Source organism: Cebus imitator, unplaced genomic scaffold (assembly GCF_001604975.1).
Source record: "Cebus imitator isolate Cc_AM_T3 unplaced genomic scaffold, Cebus_imitator-1.0 Scaffold279, whole genome shotgun sequence".
Classification (NCBI taxonomy): Eukaryota; Metazoa; Chordata; class Mammalia; order Primates; family Cebidae; genus Cebus; species Cebus imitator.
Window position 1 is genome coordinate 3,574,770 of NW_016107594.1, and position 20,892 is coordinate 3,595,661.

The 20,892-nt window shown below is 46.3% G+C and overlaps 1 protein-coding gene across 1 annotated transcript in view; it reads right to left on the minus strand.

Annotated features, from left to right (window-relative positions):
• Nucleotides 1–3,444: 3,444 nt before the first annotated feature.
• MYOM2 (myomesin 2) overlaps nucleotides 3,445–20,892 on the minus strand; it is a 99,715-nt gene continuing 82,267 nt past the window's right edge. Inside the window, exons 33-39 of the mRNA XM_037728722.1 lie at nucleotides 18,775–18,880; nucleotides 7,920–8,083; nucleotides 7,632–7,668; nucleotides 6,458–6,480; nucleotides 5,521–5,576; nucleotides 3,921–4,291; nucleotides 3,445–3,889 (exon numbers count right to left, since the gene is read on the minus strand). Of these exons, the coding sequence (XP_037584650.1) occupies nucleotides 3,974–4,291; nucleotides 5,521–5,576; nucleotides 6,458–6,480; nucleotides 7,632–7,668; nucleotides 7,920–8,083; nucleotides 18,775–18,880 (704 nt within the window). The 3' untranslated portion in view covers nucleotides 3,445–3,889; nucleotides 3,921–3,973. The remainder of the gene's footprint in view (nucleotides 3,890–3,920; nucleotides 4,292–5,520; nucleotides 5,577–6,457; nucleotides 6,481–7,631; nucleotides 7,669–7,919; nucleotides 8,084–18,774; nucleotides 18,881–20,892) is intronic.

The window sequence follows — 20,892 nt, forward strand, 5'->3', positions numbered from 1 at the left end:
AAATGCGCAATGCAGAGGGAAGAGGTGAAGCTCCCAGGGGCCCAGTTCACTCCCTGACTCAGGTGGCGAGCTCCGGGCTCCGACCACCCCGTGCTGAGCTTTCACTGACTCCACTGCATCATGCAGGGATTCTTAAAAAGTGATGAAAGGGAGTTGGGGAGGGATAACATGGGGAGAAATGCCAGATATAGGTGATGGGGAGAAAGGTAGCAAAGCACATTGCCATGTATGTACCTATACAACAATCTTGCATGTTCTTCACATGTACCCCAAAACCTAAAACACAATAAAATATATATATTTTAAAAAGTGATGAAAGGTGGAACACTTCATCTGAAAGAGGTAAGCCCAGTGTTTCCTGGGACAGGCAGTGGGCGACCTCTATGTCCTTCTTGGTGCTCAGTTCTCCGCATTCTGCCCTTGAGGGAGCCTTGGGTGACCTGAGTGGCATCACCCGTATCTTGAGATACTCATTTGCGTAAACACAGCAGTGCCTAGATCTTGGCTTCTAATCCCACTCTCCAGTAAAAGGAACCAGGGGTCCTTGGAGAAACGGGTCTAGTACTGGAGCAGGGAACACACAGATAAGCCTGGGTGTCCTGCAGTTCCAGAAAATCAGTCTGTGCCCAACAAAGCAGCTGTGAATGGACAGAGGAGGCCAGCAAAAAGGGCTCCTCATGACCAACGCTGGAAAAACCTGATCAAGAAAGTTGTCTGGGCGCAGTGGCTCACATCTGTAATCCCAGCACTTTGGGAGGCTGAGGCAGGTGGATCAACTGAGGTTACAAGTTCAAGACCTGCCTGGCCAACATAGTAAAACCCCATCTCTACTGAAAATATAAAAAGGAGCCGAGGCTGAGGCAGGAGAATCGCTTGAACCTGGGAGGCAGAGGTTGCAGTGAGCTGAGATCATGCCAGTGCACTCCAGCCTAGGAAACACAGGGAGAGTCTGTCAAAAAAAGAAGACAGAGGGAAAGAAAGAAAAGATGAAAAAGGAAGGAAGGAAGGAAAGAAAGACAAAGAGAGAGAGAAAGAGAAAAAGGAGGAAGGAAGGAAGGAAGGAAGGAAGGAAGGAAGGAAGGAAGGAAGGAAGGAAGGGAGAGAGAGAGAAAGAAAGAGAGAGAGAGGGAGGGAGGGAGGCAGGGAGGGAGGGGGGAGGGAGGAAAAAGAAAGAGGGAGGGAAGGAAGGAAGGACAGAGATGAAAATGGAGCACATGAGTCCACATGGATGTCAGTACATGACAGGATAAATAAATAGGGAGGAGACAATCTTTCTTGCAGAAGAATTACAGATAACAGAGGTAGATGCACCTGCTCTGAGAGGTGGACGTGATTCCACACTCTCACTACCTTGAGGGTGGCCTGGGCTGAGACAGGTCCCCAAGGAATAGAAGAAGAAGAGGGAAACAGGCATTTCACAGGGAGACACCAGGCAAACATCACCTCAGCAAGCAATGAAGGTGAGCGGATATGGGGCACTGTGGTATCACGTGACTCCTCTTCCCAAACACACGCACCCCCAGTCTAATCATGGGAAGATCGTCTTCCCTAGATTAGGGACCTGGATTGGGGAATGTCCTGCAAGATACCCAGCAAGTCTCCTCAAAGCCACTGAGGTCATGAAAGGCAAGGTCAGACAGAAACCGTCAGAGGCTGGAGGGGCTTTAGACATGACTGGCAAATGCATCTGGTGTCCTGGATGGGTCCTGGGATAGAGAGAATCTGCACTGGGGAACTCAGCAAAGTCCGAAGGCCTCCTGGAGGTGAGGCCGTGGTTGCACCCACAGATGTGAGAGGCTGACCACGGAAGACTGCACGGACTCCACTGGAGCTCTCTGCACTGTTGTGAAGACACTTTGCTGCATATTGAAGACAATTCCGTTTTGTTAAAAAAAATTATTTTAAAAATATTTTAATTCAAAACTATGGAGGCAGTAAAATGCTCAGGGATTGAGGGGAAGATTTTTAGGGTGGAGAAATGACTGTGCTTGATGCGACGATGGGAGATGAGAGTCCTGATCACCCGACCAAACCCACAGAGTGGACAGCACCGTGAGTGAGCCAGGGTAAATTCCGGCCGTGGCAACGGTGACACGTCTGTGGGTGCGGCGGCTGTAACGAGCACCAGGGTGAGCCCACGGTAAACTCCAGCCCGTGGTGACAGTGACCTGTCAGTGTCAGTGCTGCAGCTGTAACAAGCACCAGGAGTGAACCAGGCTAAACTGCAGCCCGTGGTGACGGTGACCTGCCAGTGTCGGTGCTGCGGCTGTAACGAGCACCAGGAGTGAACCAGGCTAAACTCCAGCCCACAGTGATGGTGACGTGTCCGTGTGGGTGCAGCAGCTGTGACAAGCACACCCCTCTGGTGGGACATGTTGGTAGTGGGGGAAGCTGTGGTGGAGGTAGGGGTTGGAGTGGAGATCTCTACCTTCTTTTTAACTTTGTTGTGAACCTAAAACTGCTCTAAAAAAAGAGTCTATTTAAAATAGTATATATGGCTTCAAGAAATGCACAACTGTTTTAATTCTTTCACATGATGCACGACTGCTAAATCCAAATGACTGCTTAAACTGGAAAATAAACAAAATCTGTTTAACTGAATCAAGGTCAAATAGAGACAAGCCTCTCTGTGCCCACTCTTGCCAAGCGTGCTTTGGAAAATGTGGCTCCACCATGCAGCCAGAACAAACTCCGCTAGAGTTCACCTGCACAGCAGAGAAGGGAGAAATCATAAAAATAAATTCTCGCTGATACTTACTTCACTGCCATGGAAACCAGCTCAGCCGGCTTTATGTTACTGGGGACATATTTAATTCTCAGAATTTGTATTATTCCCTTGGAAAAATATAACAAAATGTCGTACAATTTGGATTGGCCTTAACGACACAGAAAGTTTCTTAATTATCAAAGCATTTTCTCTCATAAAGCAACACTAAAACTAAAATATTGAAATTTGTATGCCAGAGGAATTTCAGCCTCTTTCTGAACAAAGGAAGAAAAAGTTCAAAGAGGATATGTTCCTCCTAAACTTTTTTTTTTCTAAACTTCAGCCAAGATTTTATTTTTCCTCCGTGGCTGCTACAGTGATCATTCGAAATGAGTGCTTTCTTTCTTTTTAAATCCCTTCCTCATTCATTCACACACTTAAAAAGAACAGAGCCATCTACACGCAGCGTTTTCCTCTACAGAGACTTTTAGGCCTGCAGTATAATCACTAGGTGCCTTTCTAAGCCTTGCACAAAACGCACAGTTCTTAGGACTGGTGCTGTCTTGGGTGCCGCTTGGGGCCGGCGATGGGCTCCCTGTCACTCAGCCCCACGGGTCGGAGGGGCTTTGCGGTGTGATTCACCTTGCCCTGCTCTCTGGACTGTGAGGGTGCTGTCTGCACCCCACTGGCCATGAAAGTGCCTGGTGACACAGAATTAAGCCAGGAGGGTGAGCAGGTGCAGGCAGGCATGATTTGCTACAGAAAAGCCACACCAAGGTGATTTTTAAAGTTTTATTTGCCTAAAGCAAGAGAAAACAAGCGTCACCAGATAACACATGCTTCAAAGCCTCCACAGCCAGGATTCCAGCACTGCGAGATCTCACAGCCCCTAAACAGCAAGCGACAGCATGGTGGCTTCTCAGTGGCTTCACACAGACCGCCACATGCTACACACACACACGCCTGGGTGTCATGCCCACGTGCCTACACCCGTGAAAATGCTCGTGTCATCTGCCAACCCACCCTCTGCCAGTATCTGCAGTCTACGCTCCTGTAAACACATGTTGCTTAGTCTAGTGGAAAACATTAGCTTTCCCCCTTGGATGGGTATAAAATAATCATCACCAAACGCAAAAATCAAAGCACAATGCATGGTCAACTATCAGCCCACACAGGATGCCACTAGGACGCCGCTCACTCGGAACAAGCCCACAGCATTCCTGGCTCTGCCAAGAGGTTTCCCGTCTCCAGGCTGGGAAGACGCCTTCACTGGCCTGGCGCTGAGGCAGACGCTGGGATGAGCTTGGGCTTGGCCTGCTGGGGCGGGGCCATGTCCGGGATCTTCTCTCCGTGTTTGTACACGCTCACCGTCACGTCGATCTTCTCCCCGCCGTACTTGTTCTTGACGTTCATGCTGTACTTGCCCGAGTCCTCGGAGGTCACGCCTTTGATGGTCATGCTGACGTACTTGGCCTGTTCCACCTTCACCGAGAAGTGCTCGCTGAGCTCAATGTCCTGGTCATTCTTGAACCAAACCACTTCGGGGTCAGGGTTTCCAAACACCGTGCAGGTCAGATTCAAGGTCTTCGGAAGGAAGAGGTTGGTGGAGAAGGAAGAGTTAGAAAGAGGTAAGTTGTATTATCCCCCGAGATGACGTGCTCCAGGTCACACTCAGTTAAATTTATGGGCCCTTCAGTCATTTGTTTAGCAAGAAGGCTTTCTGTATGTAAACGCCACTCTAAACAGAGCAGCCAGAGGACAGCCAGCCAGGGCCCAGGCGCACCCCTCCACAGGGGAGCTCACAAAACAAATCAGTGAGAATGTGTCCTGTGTATTCTCAGCTTTTGTCCAAGCCCTATGTCAGTGAAAGAATGTGAAAGTAATTTAATTAAGCTCTATGTTTTATAGTAGATAAATCCAGCCTGCTACTAAATTTCCTTTATATTTAGACTTATGGATCCCTCTTACCAGTTCCTCTGGCAAATCCAATGAATATATTGTCTTATAACTGGTAAATTGGAGGCAAAAAAAATGCATTATTGAAGGTCAGCCTAGCATAAAGTAAAACAATTGCTAATTTCTCAATTACATCCTTAAGATGAGGTCTCAAGAGTTCTCTAGGCTTTCCTTAGCTGCTAAAGAAGAGGTCTATAAATTTTTCTATTTTGGCCTCATAAAATTCTCTCAAGTATCTGTGTCCCCGTGACATTGAGTTAGAACCACTGATGCAACCAGAGAAGTACAATTAGATATCAATAATTCTACTGAAAGGCAACAAATTAAAACTCCAATAAGTGGTTTCCACGATGTATTCCATAATGACCTTAAGAATAGGAGCAGAGATTTTTTTCTTTCATGTTGTAAAGCTGTGCTGTTTCACACTGGAAGCAGGTGGCTTGCAACTTCACACAGGCGGGTGGGCCATGGGGCTGTGGCCACCTCGTCCTGCAGTTGCTCCTCTGGGTGAATGGCCACAGGGGCAGGTAGCATCAGACCCTGGCAGACCCTGAGGGCCTAGAAACACCCATAGCCACAGCGCCTTCCTTGAGGTGCCCAAGTGGCACAACACATCCCTGTGACCACAGGTTTGTGAATTCAGAACGCTAAGCGATTCTTTCCTTTGAGAATACAGGGGTTATCCCAGGCCATCTAGGAGGGGCAAGAAAGTCAGGGGAGCTCTGAGTTCCCTGCAGGCTGGCTGAGGACACAGAAGCCCCTCGCTGGGCTCCCTCTCTACCCCAAAAGGAGGGGTTGCATCCCTTGCACCTGCACCGTGCTGACACCCCCGCCCCGGCCTAGTTTAGAATCTTCACCTTTCCTTCCATGATAGTCACCACGTCAGGCAAACCGCCGATCACCCTGCCACGATCTGCAATGGGAAATCACCTTGGTTAGGAAAACGTCTGCGAGACAGAGCAGAGGCTGTGTGAGAAGCAGCGGGTACCAAGGTGAATGTAGGAAGGAGCTTATGCTCAGGAGAGAGAGAGCACCAAAGAAAATGATTTACATGTGTACAACTGAGGGATAAACCAAAGCCAATGGAACAAAGGCGAGGAGATAACAGACGCTGTGAAAAGGTAGGACGCGAAATACTCCAGAGGAAATGTGAGATGCGGGAGGGACTGAAGGCTCAGAGAGCCACATGTGTCCTTGAGTTGGGCAGAAAGCAAAGGGGTCCTGGCCTGGCAAGGTGGGTCACACCTGTAATCCCAGCACTTTGGGAGGCCAAGGTGGGCAGATCGCTTGAGGCCAGGAGTTCAAGACCAGCCTGGCCAACATGAAACCCCATCTCTACTAAAACTACAAAAATTACCCAGGCATGGTAGTGCATGCCGGTAATCCCAGCTACTTGGGAGGCTGAGGCACAAGAATCACTTGAACCTGGCAGGTGGAGATTGCAGTGAGCCAAGATCATGCCATTGCACTCCAGCCTGAGCAACAAGAGCAAGACTTCTGTCCCAAGTGAAGAGGTCCTGGGGGTCTGGGCTATAGGTTCTGCAAGGGAGGATGGAGGAGAGGAGGGAGGGAGGGGGCCCAAGGGGGGAAGGAGCTAAGGCCAAAAGCAGTGCAGGCGCCAGTGGTGCAGGACGTGGGGCTCCAGGACAGGATGCAATGTTGGTGGCATTGTTATATCAGGGTGGGGGATTGCTGGTTATTATTTAATACACAAAGTTTGTACTCTAAAATGCAAGCCCTTTTGCCCCACCCAAAATAATACGCCATTCTGGTTATAATCTGACAGGTACTTACTCTTCTCTGCAAAAGCAGCAGCCCTAAAGGTTAAAGGGGGCAGAGAGGAGAGAACGAAAAGAGAATATGAGAAAGTGCTTCCAACAAAAGGCACAGCTGAGAGGTTCGCTAGCAATGAGAGCAAAAGAAAGCAGGAAATATATTTGCATTCTCTTAGAAGAACATGTTCAGGTCACAGGATCCCAGGATGGATATCATAGATTTTTTCCTGATGGTTCCCACTGCCCATTTTGAGGTAGAAAATGCCCTATTATCCAGATGCTAAAACCCACAGAAAAGTTTAGCATTCCAGCTCACAGGTTGAAGTGATTTATTTTTTTCACAAATTCACCAGATTGCCCTGGAGACTTAAGATCTTTTCTGAACTTGTCAGTTTCTGATCTGTCTTGTTCATCCCTGCACCCAATCAACAAATGCTTATTGGACTGTGGTCAGCTTCGGATGTGCAAAAACTTGATCGTACATTTGAAAAATCCCCAAATTTCCTTAAAAAGTTGCTCTGCGTGAGGCGCTGCTCTGATGATAATTGACAGAGCAGCAGCATCACCACCTTGGACAAGCATTGCCATTTTAAGTTTTCCTTGATTAGAAATCGCCTAAATCCAGCCTGAAAACATCAGCTTAATGGCTAATGTCAGCATGACCATAAACCACAAATGACACCTCCAACCAGAAACATGCCAACCCTGACATAACCTCCCCTCCAACCAGAAACATTCCAATCCCACAATAAAACTCTCCTCCACACAGAAACATTCCTAGCCTGCTATAAGATCTCCCTTCCAGACCCATAAATACCCTTAGTCTGTAAGAGAAAGCACTCCTGATGGAAATCAGCCAGAAGGTCCCCTCAGGTTTATTCTCCAAAATAAACCTGTCTGACTGTTAGGCCGCTTTTCATGTTTCTTTTCTCTTTCTTCAACTCTTACAATAATTATTTCCAAACTTCACCTGGGGTCACTATGACTCTGGATAGTTCATTTATAAATCATTTCTGGTTTGTGAGAGTGCCTGCCCTCCACATATTGCATTGCTTAAATTGCCACTTCTTTTCCAGGAATGGCTCTTTCTTTGGATCACCAAGGCTTCCATATAGGTTCCCCATGCAGCCAAAATGACTGGGGCTCAATTGCCCCTAAAATGATATCGTAATAACCAAATATGCAAATCTTACTTGAGTTGTTGGAATTCTGCAAATGCTTCATCAAATGCTGTAGGAAAATAATTCATACATTATTAACCATTTCAGTGTTCAGATTTTATTTATTCCTCAAATAGTCTACCAGTGAATCTGATTCATGAAAACTGATACATAAAAAAATTAATAAACTGATTTTTTCATTTTCTCTACATGAACATCATAAATTCGTATAGTCTCCTGTATTCATATTGTGTTCCCTGCTTTCAGCATCTAAATGGATTTCTACATAGAAAATTATTAAATGCCAAAGAATTATTTTACCTTGTCCGGACAGGTCGAGGGAACGCTGATGATTATCTTTGCCATCAAAAATCTGAAAAGTGTATTTTCCTTTATCCTTCTCTGTCGGCTCACATATCTGCAGCCAAGCCATGTCTTCAGTCCCCCCGATTCGCAAATGCTCACTGGACGAGATCTTAGCATCTCTTTAAAATAGCAACAGGAACGTATTTGAGTTAGGGTCTCCTTATCATACGCACAATATCTACAGGGCAATCTCCTGTTGCTGTGACAGCCTTCTCTAACTTGCTGATGCCAATAGCCCAACAGATCTTTCTCACTGTTACAAAAGTTTTGATCACATCAGTAACTCAGATCTAAAAGCCTTTTAAAATTAAATACTTAATCTTTAAAGGTGTATTATTATTTAATGTACTTGTCACAACACAATAGACTTAACAAAGCTCAATACGGTATGGTAGTTTCTCAAAAAGTTAATGCTGGAACTGCTATATGATCCAGAAATTGCACTTCTGGTAGCTACCCAGGAGAATTGAAATCAAGGTCTTGGACAGATATTGTGATACCCACATGCTTAGCAGCATTGTTCATGACAGCCCCCGGGGCCGGAAGCAGTCCAAGCATCCACTGATGATGAATGGATCAACAGAACGTGGTCCACAAATACATAAAGGAAATCCCAACACCCGCTGCAGTGTGGATGAACCTTGAGGACAATTTTGCTGAGTAAAATTATCCTGTTGCAAATATGTACTCCTGTGAAGTCCTTAGGGTAGTCAGATTCTCAGAGACAGGAAGTAGAACTGTGGGTGCCAGGGGCTGGGGGAGGAGAATGGGGAGCAGGTGTTTAATGGGAACAGAGTTTTGGTTTGGGAAAGTAAAAAGGGCTTGGATGGTGGTGGTGGCTGCAGGATGATGTGAATGTGCTTCACACCACTGAACTGTACACTTAAAGATGGTTGAAATGGTAACTTTTACATTACATGGATTATGCCACAGTTTTTAAAGTTTAGATAAAAACAAAGTGCTCATCCCATTCCTGCCTTCTAAGGTTCCCACATCTGCAACGAATAAGGCCAGCCTGTCTACTGCAGACAATTGTGTATGAGTTACTTCCTAATATTACTTCAGTTCAGAGACAGCCTGAGAGATGTGTGGAAGTTGTAGTCACGGGCGCTGAAAACAGGAGTGACTCCAGGCCACGCAAGAGCTGGAACGTGGACCTGTTTCCCTCAGGCACCAGCTCCAGGACAGCCAGAGCTCGGGAGGCTGGCAGGGTGGGTTGCACGGACAGCTGGCTGTGGTGCTCATGGCATCTTTGCTTACCCTTGCCGGCAACCAAGAATGCCTTGAGTTCCATTGGGAAAATGAACTCTCCAGCCGTCCCCATCATCATAGCCTTTTTCTCTGCTATTCTTTCCTTCAACAAATTATCTTAAGCCCATAATAAATACACAGCTCAGCCAGGCATGGTGGCTCATGCCTATAACCCCAGCACTTTGGGAGGCCGAGGCTGGAGGACTGCATGAGCCCAGGAATTCAAGACCAGCCTGGACAACAAAGCAAGACCCTGCCTCTACAAAAATACAAAAAAAAAAAAAAATGAGCCAGGCATACTGGCAGGCACCAGTAGTCTCAGCCACTCAGGAGGCTGAGGCAGGAGGACTGCCTGAGCCCAAGGAGGTCAAGGCTGCAGTGAGCTGTGATCACACCACTACACTCCAGCCTGGCCAACAGAGCAAGACCATGTCTCAAAAGGTATATATGTAAACATAAATGCTCAGCTCAGCTCTGCGTCCCGGTCTCTAGAGATAGAAATGGCCCCGGTGGTAGTGCTGACAGCATGTGTCAGAATCAAGTCAGCCCAGATGGAAAGTGGTAGCTCCGTGAGGGCACAGCAGGATCCCGGGGTAGACTCCGCAGGCGGAGCCCAAAACCGCAGCTCCCAGGGATGGGGTATGGGATTGGCTTCAATCGAAGACTTAGCGTCTCAGATCCTGGACAGAGAAGGGAGGATCTAACACTTCCCCCATGGGGTTGTTTTAGGAATCCAAGAAGATATGCTCAATATCTATTGAAGCAACTTTAGGACATAATTGATACACCTTTGTCTACAATAAAAAGATTGGCCTCCCTGTTGCCCATGTGGGGACAAGCTCCTGCTGCCTGAGAGGACAGGAACAGTGTGAGCACTTTGGTTTTCTCTACACTTTTTAAAATTGTGTTGGAATATACATGCTGTAAAAGCTACCCCTTTAGCCCCTCGTGGTATGTTAATTATCTCCCTTTTCCCACAAGCTGCCCCTCCCAGGAAAAAGGTGGGAGAATCCGACGGGACAATCCTTCAGGAATGTCTAAGTTCTGCATCTGGAATTCTGTATATTGCTGACCTGGGGGCCTCACGAAGGCTGAGCCCACAGCAGAGCCCCATGCTCTGCCTGGCTGCTCTCAGATCACCGTCAGCACAGTCTGTGTGGGGAGCAGGAGAGGGAAGAAGGATGAGGCCATGACCCCAGGACCCCAGCAGTCAGCAGCTGGAGTGGGCCGGGCCAAGAGTGCCATGCTTGCCTGGCGTTCACATTCCAGGTGACATGGACCCACCAGGTTCTCCATCCGTGGTGTGGCCGAGGGCAGGTGAGCATCAGTGGCCACAGAGGCCATCCTGTGAGCTCGCAGCAGGTTGCTATTATTAAAGTGACTGATGGACCATTCCAGCACTCAGACCTACTCATCCCTGTGTACAAAAGGGAAATTAGGCTTTCCATGGTGATGCTCAGCTCTACAGAAAAGAAAAACCTTTCACAGAAGATATGCCAGGCAGTGGATTAGCCAATTAGTCCCAAACCCTGGTGTGCCAGGAGCAGCAAGAAGCCTGTCTGTGCAGAGACCTGAACATAAACAGACATTGACACGCTGTAGGGACATCACAGCTCAATTGAAAAGACTTCTTTAACCCCAGTATGCACTTACAACTGGACACTTTATGGACCAATCAGCAAGTCAGAAATTGCAGATCAGCAGGGAACTGAGCCCGCAGTAGTTGTGTGTTGACTAAATGTTCCCCATCCAAGGAAACAGAGGTCAATAAGAGTGTGGAACTCTTCTGGTGAGAGTCAGAAAAATTGGTTTTGCCAACACTGATGGGCTTTAGTCATCTTATCACCCTCTCTTGTTGGAATAGTCACCCTGTCTTGTTGGAACTGATGAGGGTCAAAGTTCAAACAAATGCACACACACACACACACATGCAAAAGCAGGCACTGCCAACTTGGCCGTGTGTGTTTCCTGCACACACACACAGACCAGGATTCCAGCCTGAGCCTCCACACATCAGTAAGGCCCTCGGTCCTGCCTGGCCTGCTACCTGCCTCCATGCCCTGCAAAGCCTGGACGCTGCTTTGGAAATTGTGATGAGCTCCAAGCTTGCGAAGAAGGGGACAATTTTCATTATGTCTGGTGTCTTGCACCCTGCACCAAACACTGTGCTCGTGTTAACACTGGTCAGTCTCACTGAGAGAAAGCAACAATCACTGCCACCCTGTGTGATCTCATCCTGCCACCTGCCACACGCCACGTGGGTGTTAGGGAGAAGACAATGTTTTCTTGAACTCCATTAACTCAAATATGCACTCAAAAAAGAGCTAAGTTATGCTCAAAAACTACTGCATCCTAGATGTACAGATGAAGATGTTTAAACCTCTGCTTTGTGTGCTTTGTGTATGTGTGTCGGTGTGTGTGTGTGTGTGAGAGAGAGAGAGAGACTGACTAGAATTTCTTTCATAAGGTAAAGCTGCAAACAGCCCCCAAATCTCATTGTTTAGACTCAGAGCCATGAAGTAAAGCTAGTGGAGTTTCCAGCTTATCAGTCACATCATACACAGCTTTGTCCAACAGGTGAAACTCACTAGGCCACAAAGTCACCTTGCAAATGCTTCAGGAAGTAGTGGGCATTTTAGCCTTTGTGGCATTTCTGTTCTGTTGGACTGTGTCCCATTCCAGTGGTGATCTGCTCCACTCACACAATTAGCAACTTGCTGATAGAATAAACATACTTTTATTTTGATATAGGTGCCAAGGAAAAAAGATGCAATATCTTCAAATGAGCGTTCGTAAAGTAGCTGTAAACGCATCCAGCCGGCCTCCTGGCTGTGATGAAATGGACATACTGGTTGGGCAGCAGTGAAGACAAGGGTCCCTGCAAACAACTGCCTCACTGGCCTCATGCTGATGGTCCTGGGCCTTTGGAGTGACTCATCATTCAAGTTTCACTTTTAAAAAGTGACCCTCTACTTCATTGAGGGTTTCTTTACAACAGCCCCACAATTTGGGGGAAGGCCACTTGAACCTAAATCTCAGCCAGCGACGAAAGGTGAACCCACTGGAGGGAAGGAATGGTGTCCACTGAACACTGAATCACACACTGGCCCACTTGGTGCCCTTCTAGGACCCCACATGCTTATGGTCCCACCTCCTTCGTCACAGCTGCAGCCTCCGCTGCCACCCCGGGTTCTGGGTGAGCATATGCAAGCATGCAAGATGCCCTGAGCCAAGACCTCACAGCCTTCAGCTGGGACACTACCCTTCCTTGAGCTGCAGTGGCAGGAAAACGGGCGTGAGCCTGGGATCAGGAGCCTGCCTTAAACCCTAATCCCAGCTTCGAGCTGCCTGCTTTGGAGTTCCTACTCAGCTTCTCTCTCTTGGACTGGGGTCTAATTCTGTTCCCTCAATACAACTCAGACGCAGCCCCTCACAGAACGTGGACGGCCCTTAGCAGAGCTTTCAGCAGAGGCTCCAGCTGTCCCAGGTGTCTGCAGCCCTTGCTGCTCACCTCCAGGGCAAATGCTGGTTTCCAGCTTCCCACTCCCAGCTTCATGGTCTCACCCTAGACCCCACGCCCTCTCATTTGGCTTCCCCTGAATGAGCAACTTATAAGAGAGCCAAACAATTCCTAGGGCTCAAAAATAGCTGTTAACTTCTTTGACTATCCGGCCACAGAATTAATTATAACTGTCGTCTTACCTAGACAATGACTTGGACATGTACAGGTTGAAAAATTATTATCGTTGTTGTTTTGAGACATAAATGGACCAAATATGACAAAATCTCTTCTTTGTATTACTTAATTACAAAACATGACCAAATTCCTTCAGTCCAAATTAGTTAAAATGGTTCATATTAATATAAGACAGAGGAGGATAGACAAAAGCACACATGTATCCGCTCATTCGTGCAAAAGCAACCAGCAGGTCAGTCACCTGTGACGGGGCAGGTGGGAAGGAGACAGGTAGGGGCCTGGGGATGGTGAGCAGGGAGGAGGAGATGTCAGGGCTCCAGGTCCGTAGCTCAGACTCTTAGAACCACACTGCCTTTCACATTTCCCAAATAAATGAGGAACATCAACCCAAGCAAGGGGACCCCAAAACAAAACACAAACAGTAACAAATGAACTTAACTATGTTGCAAATGAATCGCTTACCACTCAGAACATAAAGAAATAAAGTAACTTTGGAACTTCACTATGTTGCAAATGAACTGTTTACCACTCAGAACATAAAGAAACAAAGCAACTTTGGAAAGCAATATTTCGATTTCATACTGTAAGGCTAAAGACGAAAGGAATTAATTGCAGGAAACACTGAACTCATTTGCACATTTGTTTCTCAGAGAGATGTGAGTTACTAATTCTGAAACTGCTTGATGTAAATACTAGGATCCAAAAAAAAAAAAAGTAAATAGATGAGACCCAGGTTCCCCTGGGGAGCCAAGTTGTAGCCCAGGAAAGGGGAAAGGCTTGAATGAAGCCTGTGGAGTTGGCTGGGATCCATCAGAGTCTAGTACACAGACGCGAGATGCAGAAGTGGACATGTGTGCCTCAGCCTGCACCCACGTCACCCAGCCCTGCCTTCAGAGTGTGCAAGAGCCGCGGCTCCCTGCGACACCGAGTGCCTCAGCCTGCACCCACACGTCACCCAGTCCTGCCTTCAGAGTGTGCAAGAGCCGCGGCTCCCTGTGACACCGAGTGCCTCAGCCTGCACCCACATGTCACCCAGCCCTGCCTTCAGAGTGTGCAGGAGCTGCAGATCCCTGTGACACTGGTAGATCGTCCCTGATACCACCCTTGGTTCAGAAGCCAGGGCTTCTGGGATTCCAGAACTGGGGCAGGAAATACATGATGAGTCAGGAATGTTTTACAGATCCCCAAAATAAGGAATTTCTCCTAAGAAGACGCAGGCATGCATGCTGGAGCAGGCAGCTGACAACTGGAAAGAGCTCCCAAGGGCCAGAGCTGGGACAATTTGAGCAAAGTAACAGCTCACAGAATAAAATCAGCATTCCCGAGTCCAAACCGACGCAGCCAAGCAGCTGAATGAGGAACTGCACAGAGGCGAGGCCACACCTCCTAGCAGAGCAAACGGAGGGGGAAGAGGGAGCTAGAAAACCACCCTCTACCCAGAGCCTCAGAAACCAGTACTGCAGGCCAGATTCACTGCGGAATCTCACAGTCCAGCGCACAGGTCTGGGGAGGGACAAGAGACTTGCCAAATCCTAAAGTATTTACTAATTACCAAGGGAAAAATAGTAACTTTCCCAGAAAGAGGCAGGGCAGACATTGCCTTAGCCCAGCGATCAGATATCAGCATGGCTTTTATTGTGTTCCAGTTAAAACTGTGTCACCATCCAACATGGGAAACATCGGATAAAGCCAAACGGAAGGGTGTGCTTTTAAGTGATGGACAGAACACTTCAAGGCACCCAGGTAGAGACAAGGAGCGCCTGAGGAAGTATCTAAGACTGGGAAAACCAGGGGCCAGGACGTTGATCACAGCGTGGGACCTGAGATTCAACACTGGAACATGGAAAGGGCGCTCCTGGAAAAACAGGTGCAATCTGAATTGGTCTGTAGCTGGTTAACAGCATTATACCATCGATCAGCTCCTGGTTTTGATGGTTATAAGGTGGCTACACAAGACATTAACCTCAGGGGAAGAGGGTTAGAGGATGGAAGGGAACTCTGTACTTTCTTCTCAACTTTTCTATGAGTCTAAAATTATTTCAAAGTGAATGATTTAGAAATATTATATATTTGTAAATGAATATTATTTACATTAAAATAAATGGTTGGAAATAACACAAGTGCAAAAATCTAAAAACTAAGTCTGCAATTAGTAATGACTGACAGGCTGGGCACGGTGGCTCACACCTGTAATCCCAGCACTTTAGGAGGCTGAGGTGGGTGGATCACCTGACGTCAGGAGTTCGAGACTAGCCTGGCCAATATGGTGAAACCCCATCTCTACTAAAAATACAAAAATTAGCTGGGCATGATGGCAGGTACCTGTAATCCCAGCTACCTGGAAGGCTGAGGTGGGAGAATCACTTGAACCCGGGAGGCAAAGGTTGCAGTGAGCCGAGATCACGCCACTGCCCTCTAGCCTGGTAGACAGAGCAATACTCTGTCTCAAAATAATAGTACTAATAATAATGACTGGCAGAGGCAGGTTGACAGAAGCACAAGAACAAAGTCAGAGCCTCAGAGGCGGTGGTTCTGGCGAGTCCCTGAAGGCCATTACAGACAATAGCTCTGAGGTTTAAATAGCGCTGCGGTGTCTCAGCTGAAAGTAAGACTTGCTCTTCTCAATGTCGTGCGACATTCAAGTGAACTCCACCTAGGCCTCACTCCCCTTTTGAAGGGAAATGTAGTTAAAAGGGAAAGATTCCCAAAAGCTAGGAAGTATTTGCTTCTAGGCTGGAGAAGACAGTACTGAGAAACACAGACCTCCTGCAGGAAGAGCCCTACAAGATGGGACAGCCTGAGGGATCTTCCCATGTCCAGCAGCCTTTTGCTACCACTATCCAAATAGTGAACATCAGAACACACGCAGAGAACTGGACGCAGAGAGCCTGGACAATATAGGAAGACCCTGTTTCTACAAAAAAAAAAAAAAAAAAAAAAAAAAAAAAAAAAAAATATATATATATATATATATATATATATATATATATATAAACTAGCCAGGAATGGTGGTGCACACTTGTGGTCCCAGAGACGCAGGAGGCTGAAGCAAGAGCATCGCTTGATCCCAAGAGGTCAAGGCTACAGTGAGCTAGAATGGCTCCACTGCAGTCCAGCCTGGGTGACAGAGCAAGACTCTGTCCAAAAAAAAAAAAAGAGAGAGAGAGAGAGGGAGGGAGGGAGGGAGGGAGAGAGAGAGAGAGTGAAATTTCTTTAGTTTCAGAGATACTTTCAAGACTTCAGTGATCAATACTTTAAGAATTTGAGATCTAGTCATGTCTAGATGATATATTAATCTTACCTCTGAGTAAGAGAACAAAATCTTTTTTCTCAAGACCATTTTTGCTGATTTTCTCTTTGCCTGCTTCTAACTCATGTTGAGTAAGTTTCCAACTTTCCCTTAAAGTGACATCTTCTACAGCCTCTGATGGATTACTCAGCATTTTCAACTAAAGAACAATTGCCTTTGCTTACGTCTACATTTCACAAAATTCTCATTGCACTCTATTGATTCAATGTCACCCATTAACACAAAATATTCCAGGACCCACAGCACTAGTCTTCGATAGCTCCATTCCCCGGCATCATAGGTTTTGTGAAGTGGATTATTTAGCCTCAAATGGCTAAAGTATATTTCAACAAATTTTCCTATTATTCTTTTCTTCCAGTTGCCATCTGATAAGAATGCATTTGGTCACAAAACATTGAATTACAATCACATATGATGGTTACATAACAGTTTCATGTTGTTTAATAGTCAAATAGTAAGATATGACTACAAGTCACTGACATTTAGTGTATATGCCCAGTTGAGGTCTTAAAGGTATAGTTCAGTTATAAAGGTACTAAAGAAATGCCTCTTCTATGGCATAATGAATTTGTTAGGGGAAGAATAAACGCAGAAATAATGTTACTTTTACGAGTCTGTAGGACTATACAGTAACACTTCTGCCTCTTTTTGTATCCAGGGATGCTTCTTCTGATCCACGGTCAGGATGAGTCAGATGCATGAGCTGTGCCCCAACCTGCCTGCCTGTCTAGGACCCAACCCCTCCACTGGGCTTGGAGCTCCTCAGGAGAGCACTGATTAGAACCACACCAACCAGCATTCAAATCCTCCCTCTTTCACTTACTAGTAGTGTGACTGACAAACTGACATGTTTCTCTCCCTGAACCCCAGTTTCCATATCTATAAAATGTGGGTATAAATATCTAACTCACAGGGCATTTGTGAGGATTAAATGGAATAGCATGTTGAATGTGTAACACAAAGTACCTGCTTGCTGATGCTGACACAACCTGTATCTACACACACACGCACAGGGCGTGTGTTTAATCCTGTGTGTGGGTGTGTATTTAATCTCTGTACCTCCAGAGCCAGCATAGCACACAGCCTTTACTATGATCCACACAAGTCTAAAGAGGAGGTGGCCTCTTCCAGAAGATGAACATGTTTACAACGGTCAGCAGGACACACATTACAATTGTGTACAACTTACAGCAGGACAATACACCGTAAAGAACAAGCAAGCTCAAATCTCCTCTTCTAGGGGAAGGTTTCGTTCAGCTAGAAACATAGATTTACTCATTGTCCTAGAAAATAAATCCTGATAAACAAATATATTGCAAAGACACACCAGAGTTCCAGTCCTGTAAGATCCTGTAATCACAATCCTATAAAAAAATACACTTCCCTAACCAAACCCTTAACGTGGGATCTATGTGACTCCATTTAGTTTGAACACCAGGCTAGTCAAATTAAAGACGTGAACGATTCCAAGATGTACTGACTATTATAAGACAAAAGCATAGTATGTCAAAAATTGAAATAGAAAAAAAACTAAGAACATATATGCTTTCAGCACTTCAGTTTACTTACAAATACAGTCACTGAAGCAAACCAGTGATATTAAAAGCGAAACAGTCATAACCATGGACTTGCCTTTAGAAATATTCATTAGCTAACTATGATATCCAAAGGCACCGTGTGGACGCCCTGGGTATAGTGCACTGAGGAGGATTTACATTTGGGTACCTTGCCACCATGAAATAATTGGCTTGAACATGTTGTCATTAGGATAGTGTAGAGATCGATAAAAAGCCACTGTCTGCTCGGTCTGAAGTCCACTTTCAACTGCGGTTATGTCTAAGGGGTTGGTGACCCTGACACGAGTCCTGTTTCAGGGACTCCTCAATTCAGCGAGCAGTTTGCCTGGTTGTTTCAGATGTCAGCCTGTGCTCTGGATAGGAAGGAGCCAGACCCGGGGGCAGGGCAGCAGGGACCTGCCCAGTGCTGTAGATTGCATGAAAAGTCTCTGGGAGTTTTCTCAGTGACCCTTCCTGACCTAGAGAAGCACGAAATACAGAAAACCCTGCTGTATTCAGGGTTATTACAATGTGTATTCAGATGTGGTCTTATATTCTTTCTTTTTTAATTTTAATGATTGGGCTTGTTTTGGTCCTTTTAATCAAGTCTAGTGGGAAACCAACAGACTGGAAATATGGAGTCTGGTTTCTACACATTATTTATTATTTCTGCCTTAGCTCTCTGCTCACTTCCAGAGAAAATGTGCGTTCCCAATTGAGCCACCTTTGGTAAACAGAGACACAGGAGAAATTTGTCTCTAACACCGTCAGGCATTTCTTCTCTGTCTCCTTCTTCCACATCCTCTCCACTGCTGTGAGGGCTCCCTTCCCTGAACTAAAGGTTGTCACAGCTGCTCAAAATCATCAAATGTTGAGGAAATAGCAGTGCCCTGATGTTCCCCACAGAGCTCCTGGCCCCAGCCGTGTGCCCTGCCCTCTGTGCGCCCTGCCTGGCCCCTCTACGGCACAGCCTCCACTGCTTGCTATCGTACTTACTTGTGACACCAGTTCACTTTCATTTCTTCCATAAAATATTTCATGGAGCACTGAAGTCGTATTCCTTCTGGGGTGCAGAGTATCTTCAGCGGAGAAGCAGATGCTCCTACAGAAAACAAAACATCCTCAGATCTAGAAAAAGCAGTGTGTGCTATGCAATCACGGAAGGTGTCACAGTGGCAAGCCCTCCTGTCCCCACCTGCAATCCTGTTCTCACGTGTGTCTCTGGTCAAGTTGGCCAGCCACACATTCTTACACTTTATTCCCATGCTGTAGCCATTCATTAAACAAGCTCCTACTGTGCTAGAATTATCTGAAAAGCTCCTTGCAGAATACTGTAAAAGACACAGAATTGTCTAAAAAGATTTGATATCTGCCCCTCGGCAGCTTCGTTTAAGAAAAGGAGGGAAAATAACAAGGCACATGGCAAATGCTACATGAGTGTAGAAAATCAGCAAAAGGGACATTAACATTCAGCAGAACTCCTTCAGGTGGGAGTCAAGGAGGCGGGAGCACCTCGGTTGGTTTTTCAAGACAAATGAAAATTGGGTCAGAGGAAGTAAGGCAGAATAAACCCCAGGAGCAGTAAGAAAATGCAAGAAATTAGAACACACACACTGTGCCTGGAATTGAAAGGTAGACTAATTAAATGAAGGTAGATGATCTGTGGGTCAGAGATCAGGAAGGAGAAGATGAGGAAGCAGCATTGATGATGGCAGAAGCTCTGAACTGGAAGTAGGGATCGTTATCAGATATTCAACCTTTGGAAATTTACATTCACTTATGGTTTCCTAGAAAACTACATTTACATAATTAGCACAGATAATGGAAAATAAGATGATCACCAACTGTTGAGGAGGCAAAGAGGCATTTTAAAAAGTAGTTTTTCATTTTGGTAAGCAACTGGAAATTTATATTCTGAATCTTAAAAATGGTCTTAATTTTTTACATAGTAATTGTGCTTCTAGGAGTTCAAAGAACATATTCCCAAGTATTGAAAAATGGCTTTTCCTGCCCAAAGTTGTGCATTGTACAATTACTTAAAATAATGAAAACTCATTAATATCCCTATAGAAAAGGGTTTAAATCATGATATCATGATTCCATAAAACAATATGTAATTATTTTTTAAATTGAATGTAAATGTAGCATCTATATAAAACAAAGAAAATAATTATAAAATATGTGGGGGGAAAAAAGCAACAGTATCTGTGACTCCAACTATGTAAAGAAATAGAAACAAAATTAAAATTGTCATGATGGTGAAGCTCTTTGTTTTCTTTTTATCCTTAAATGCACTTGGGGAAAGAAAGAACATCAACCAAAAATAAATAAACGAAGACCCCTTCCATGACAGCTGCAGGAAGAATGAAGAGATCCTGTGTGAACGCTCTGCGGCCCGCGTCATGCCAAGATGCTGCCTGCCTGGACCTCCACGCCTCCCTAAACCCCGCTAGTCCACTGCAAAGGAGGAAAACATGCAGGAACCCAAAGGACAAAAAGGGAGGAAATGACAAACTGGGAGCCCACACTGAGCTTGGAGCCTTGGGAGGTGGAGCGAGGAGCATGAAGTGGAGGGGACTGGGTGGGGCGAAGAAAGCCAAAAAGCACCCAGGGAACAGAGTGAGCCCGGGTCCCGCAGCTGGATTGGCTGCAGGCAGGAAGCTTACTGAAAATCTGTAAGAGGCAGAGATCCCTGACCACCATCTCCTCTGCCCAGTCAGGTAGGACTCTGTTTCCTCTACCAGGAGACCAGAGTTCACCTGTCAAGGAATCACAACTTGAAAAACAGCTTCAGAACTGGGTGAAGTCAATGCACTGCCATATTCCCGCATCCGACCCACTTTCCTTCACTCAAATTCCCTGACACTGACTCATGAGACTAACACCACCCTAACCAGGCAGAACACGGAGGGTCAGACCAGCCTGAGAGCAAAGCAGGCAGACCAGAAGCAGCTATCTCAGCTTCTCCCAGTGCTCCCCAGCCTCCATCAGCCTCCCTCACTGCTCCTCCAGCCTCTCCCAGCCTCCATCAGCCTCCCCCAGTGCTCGCCCAGCCTCTCCCAGCCTCCCCCAGTGCTTCCCCAGCCTCTCCCAGCCTCCATCAGCCTCCCCCAG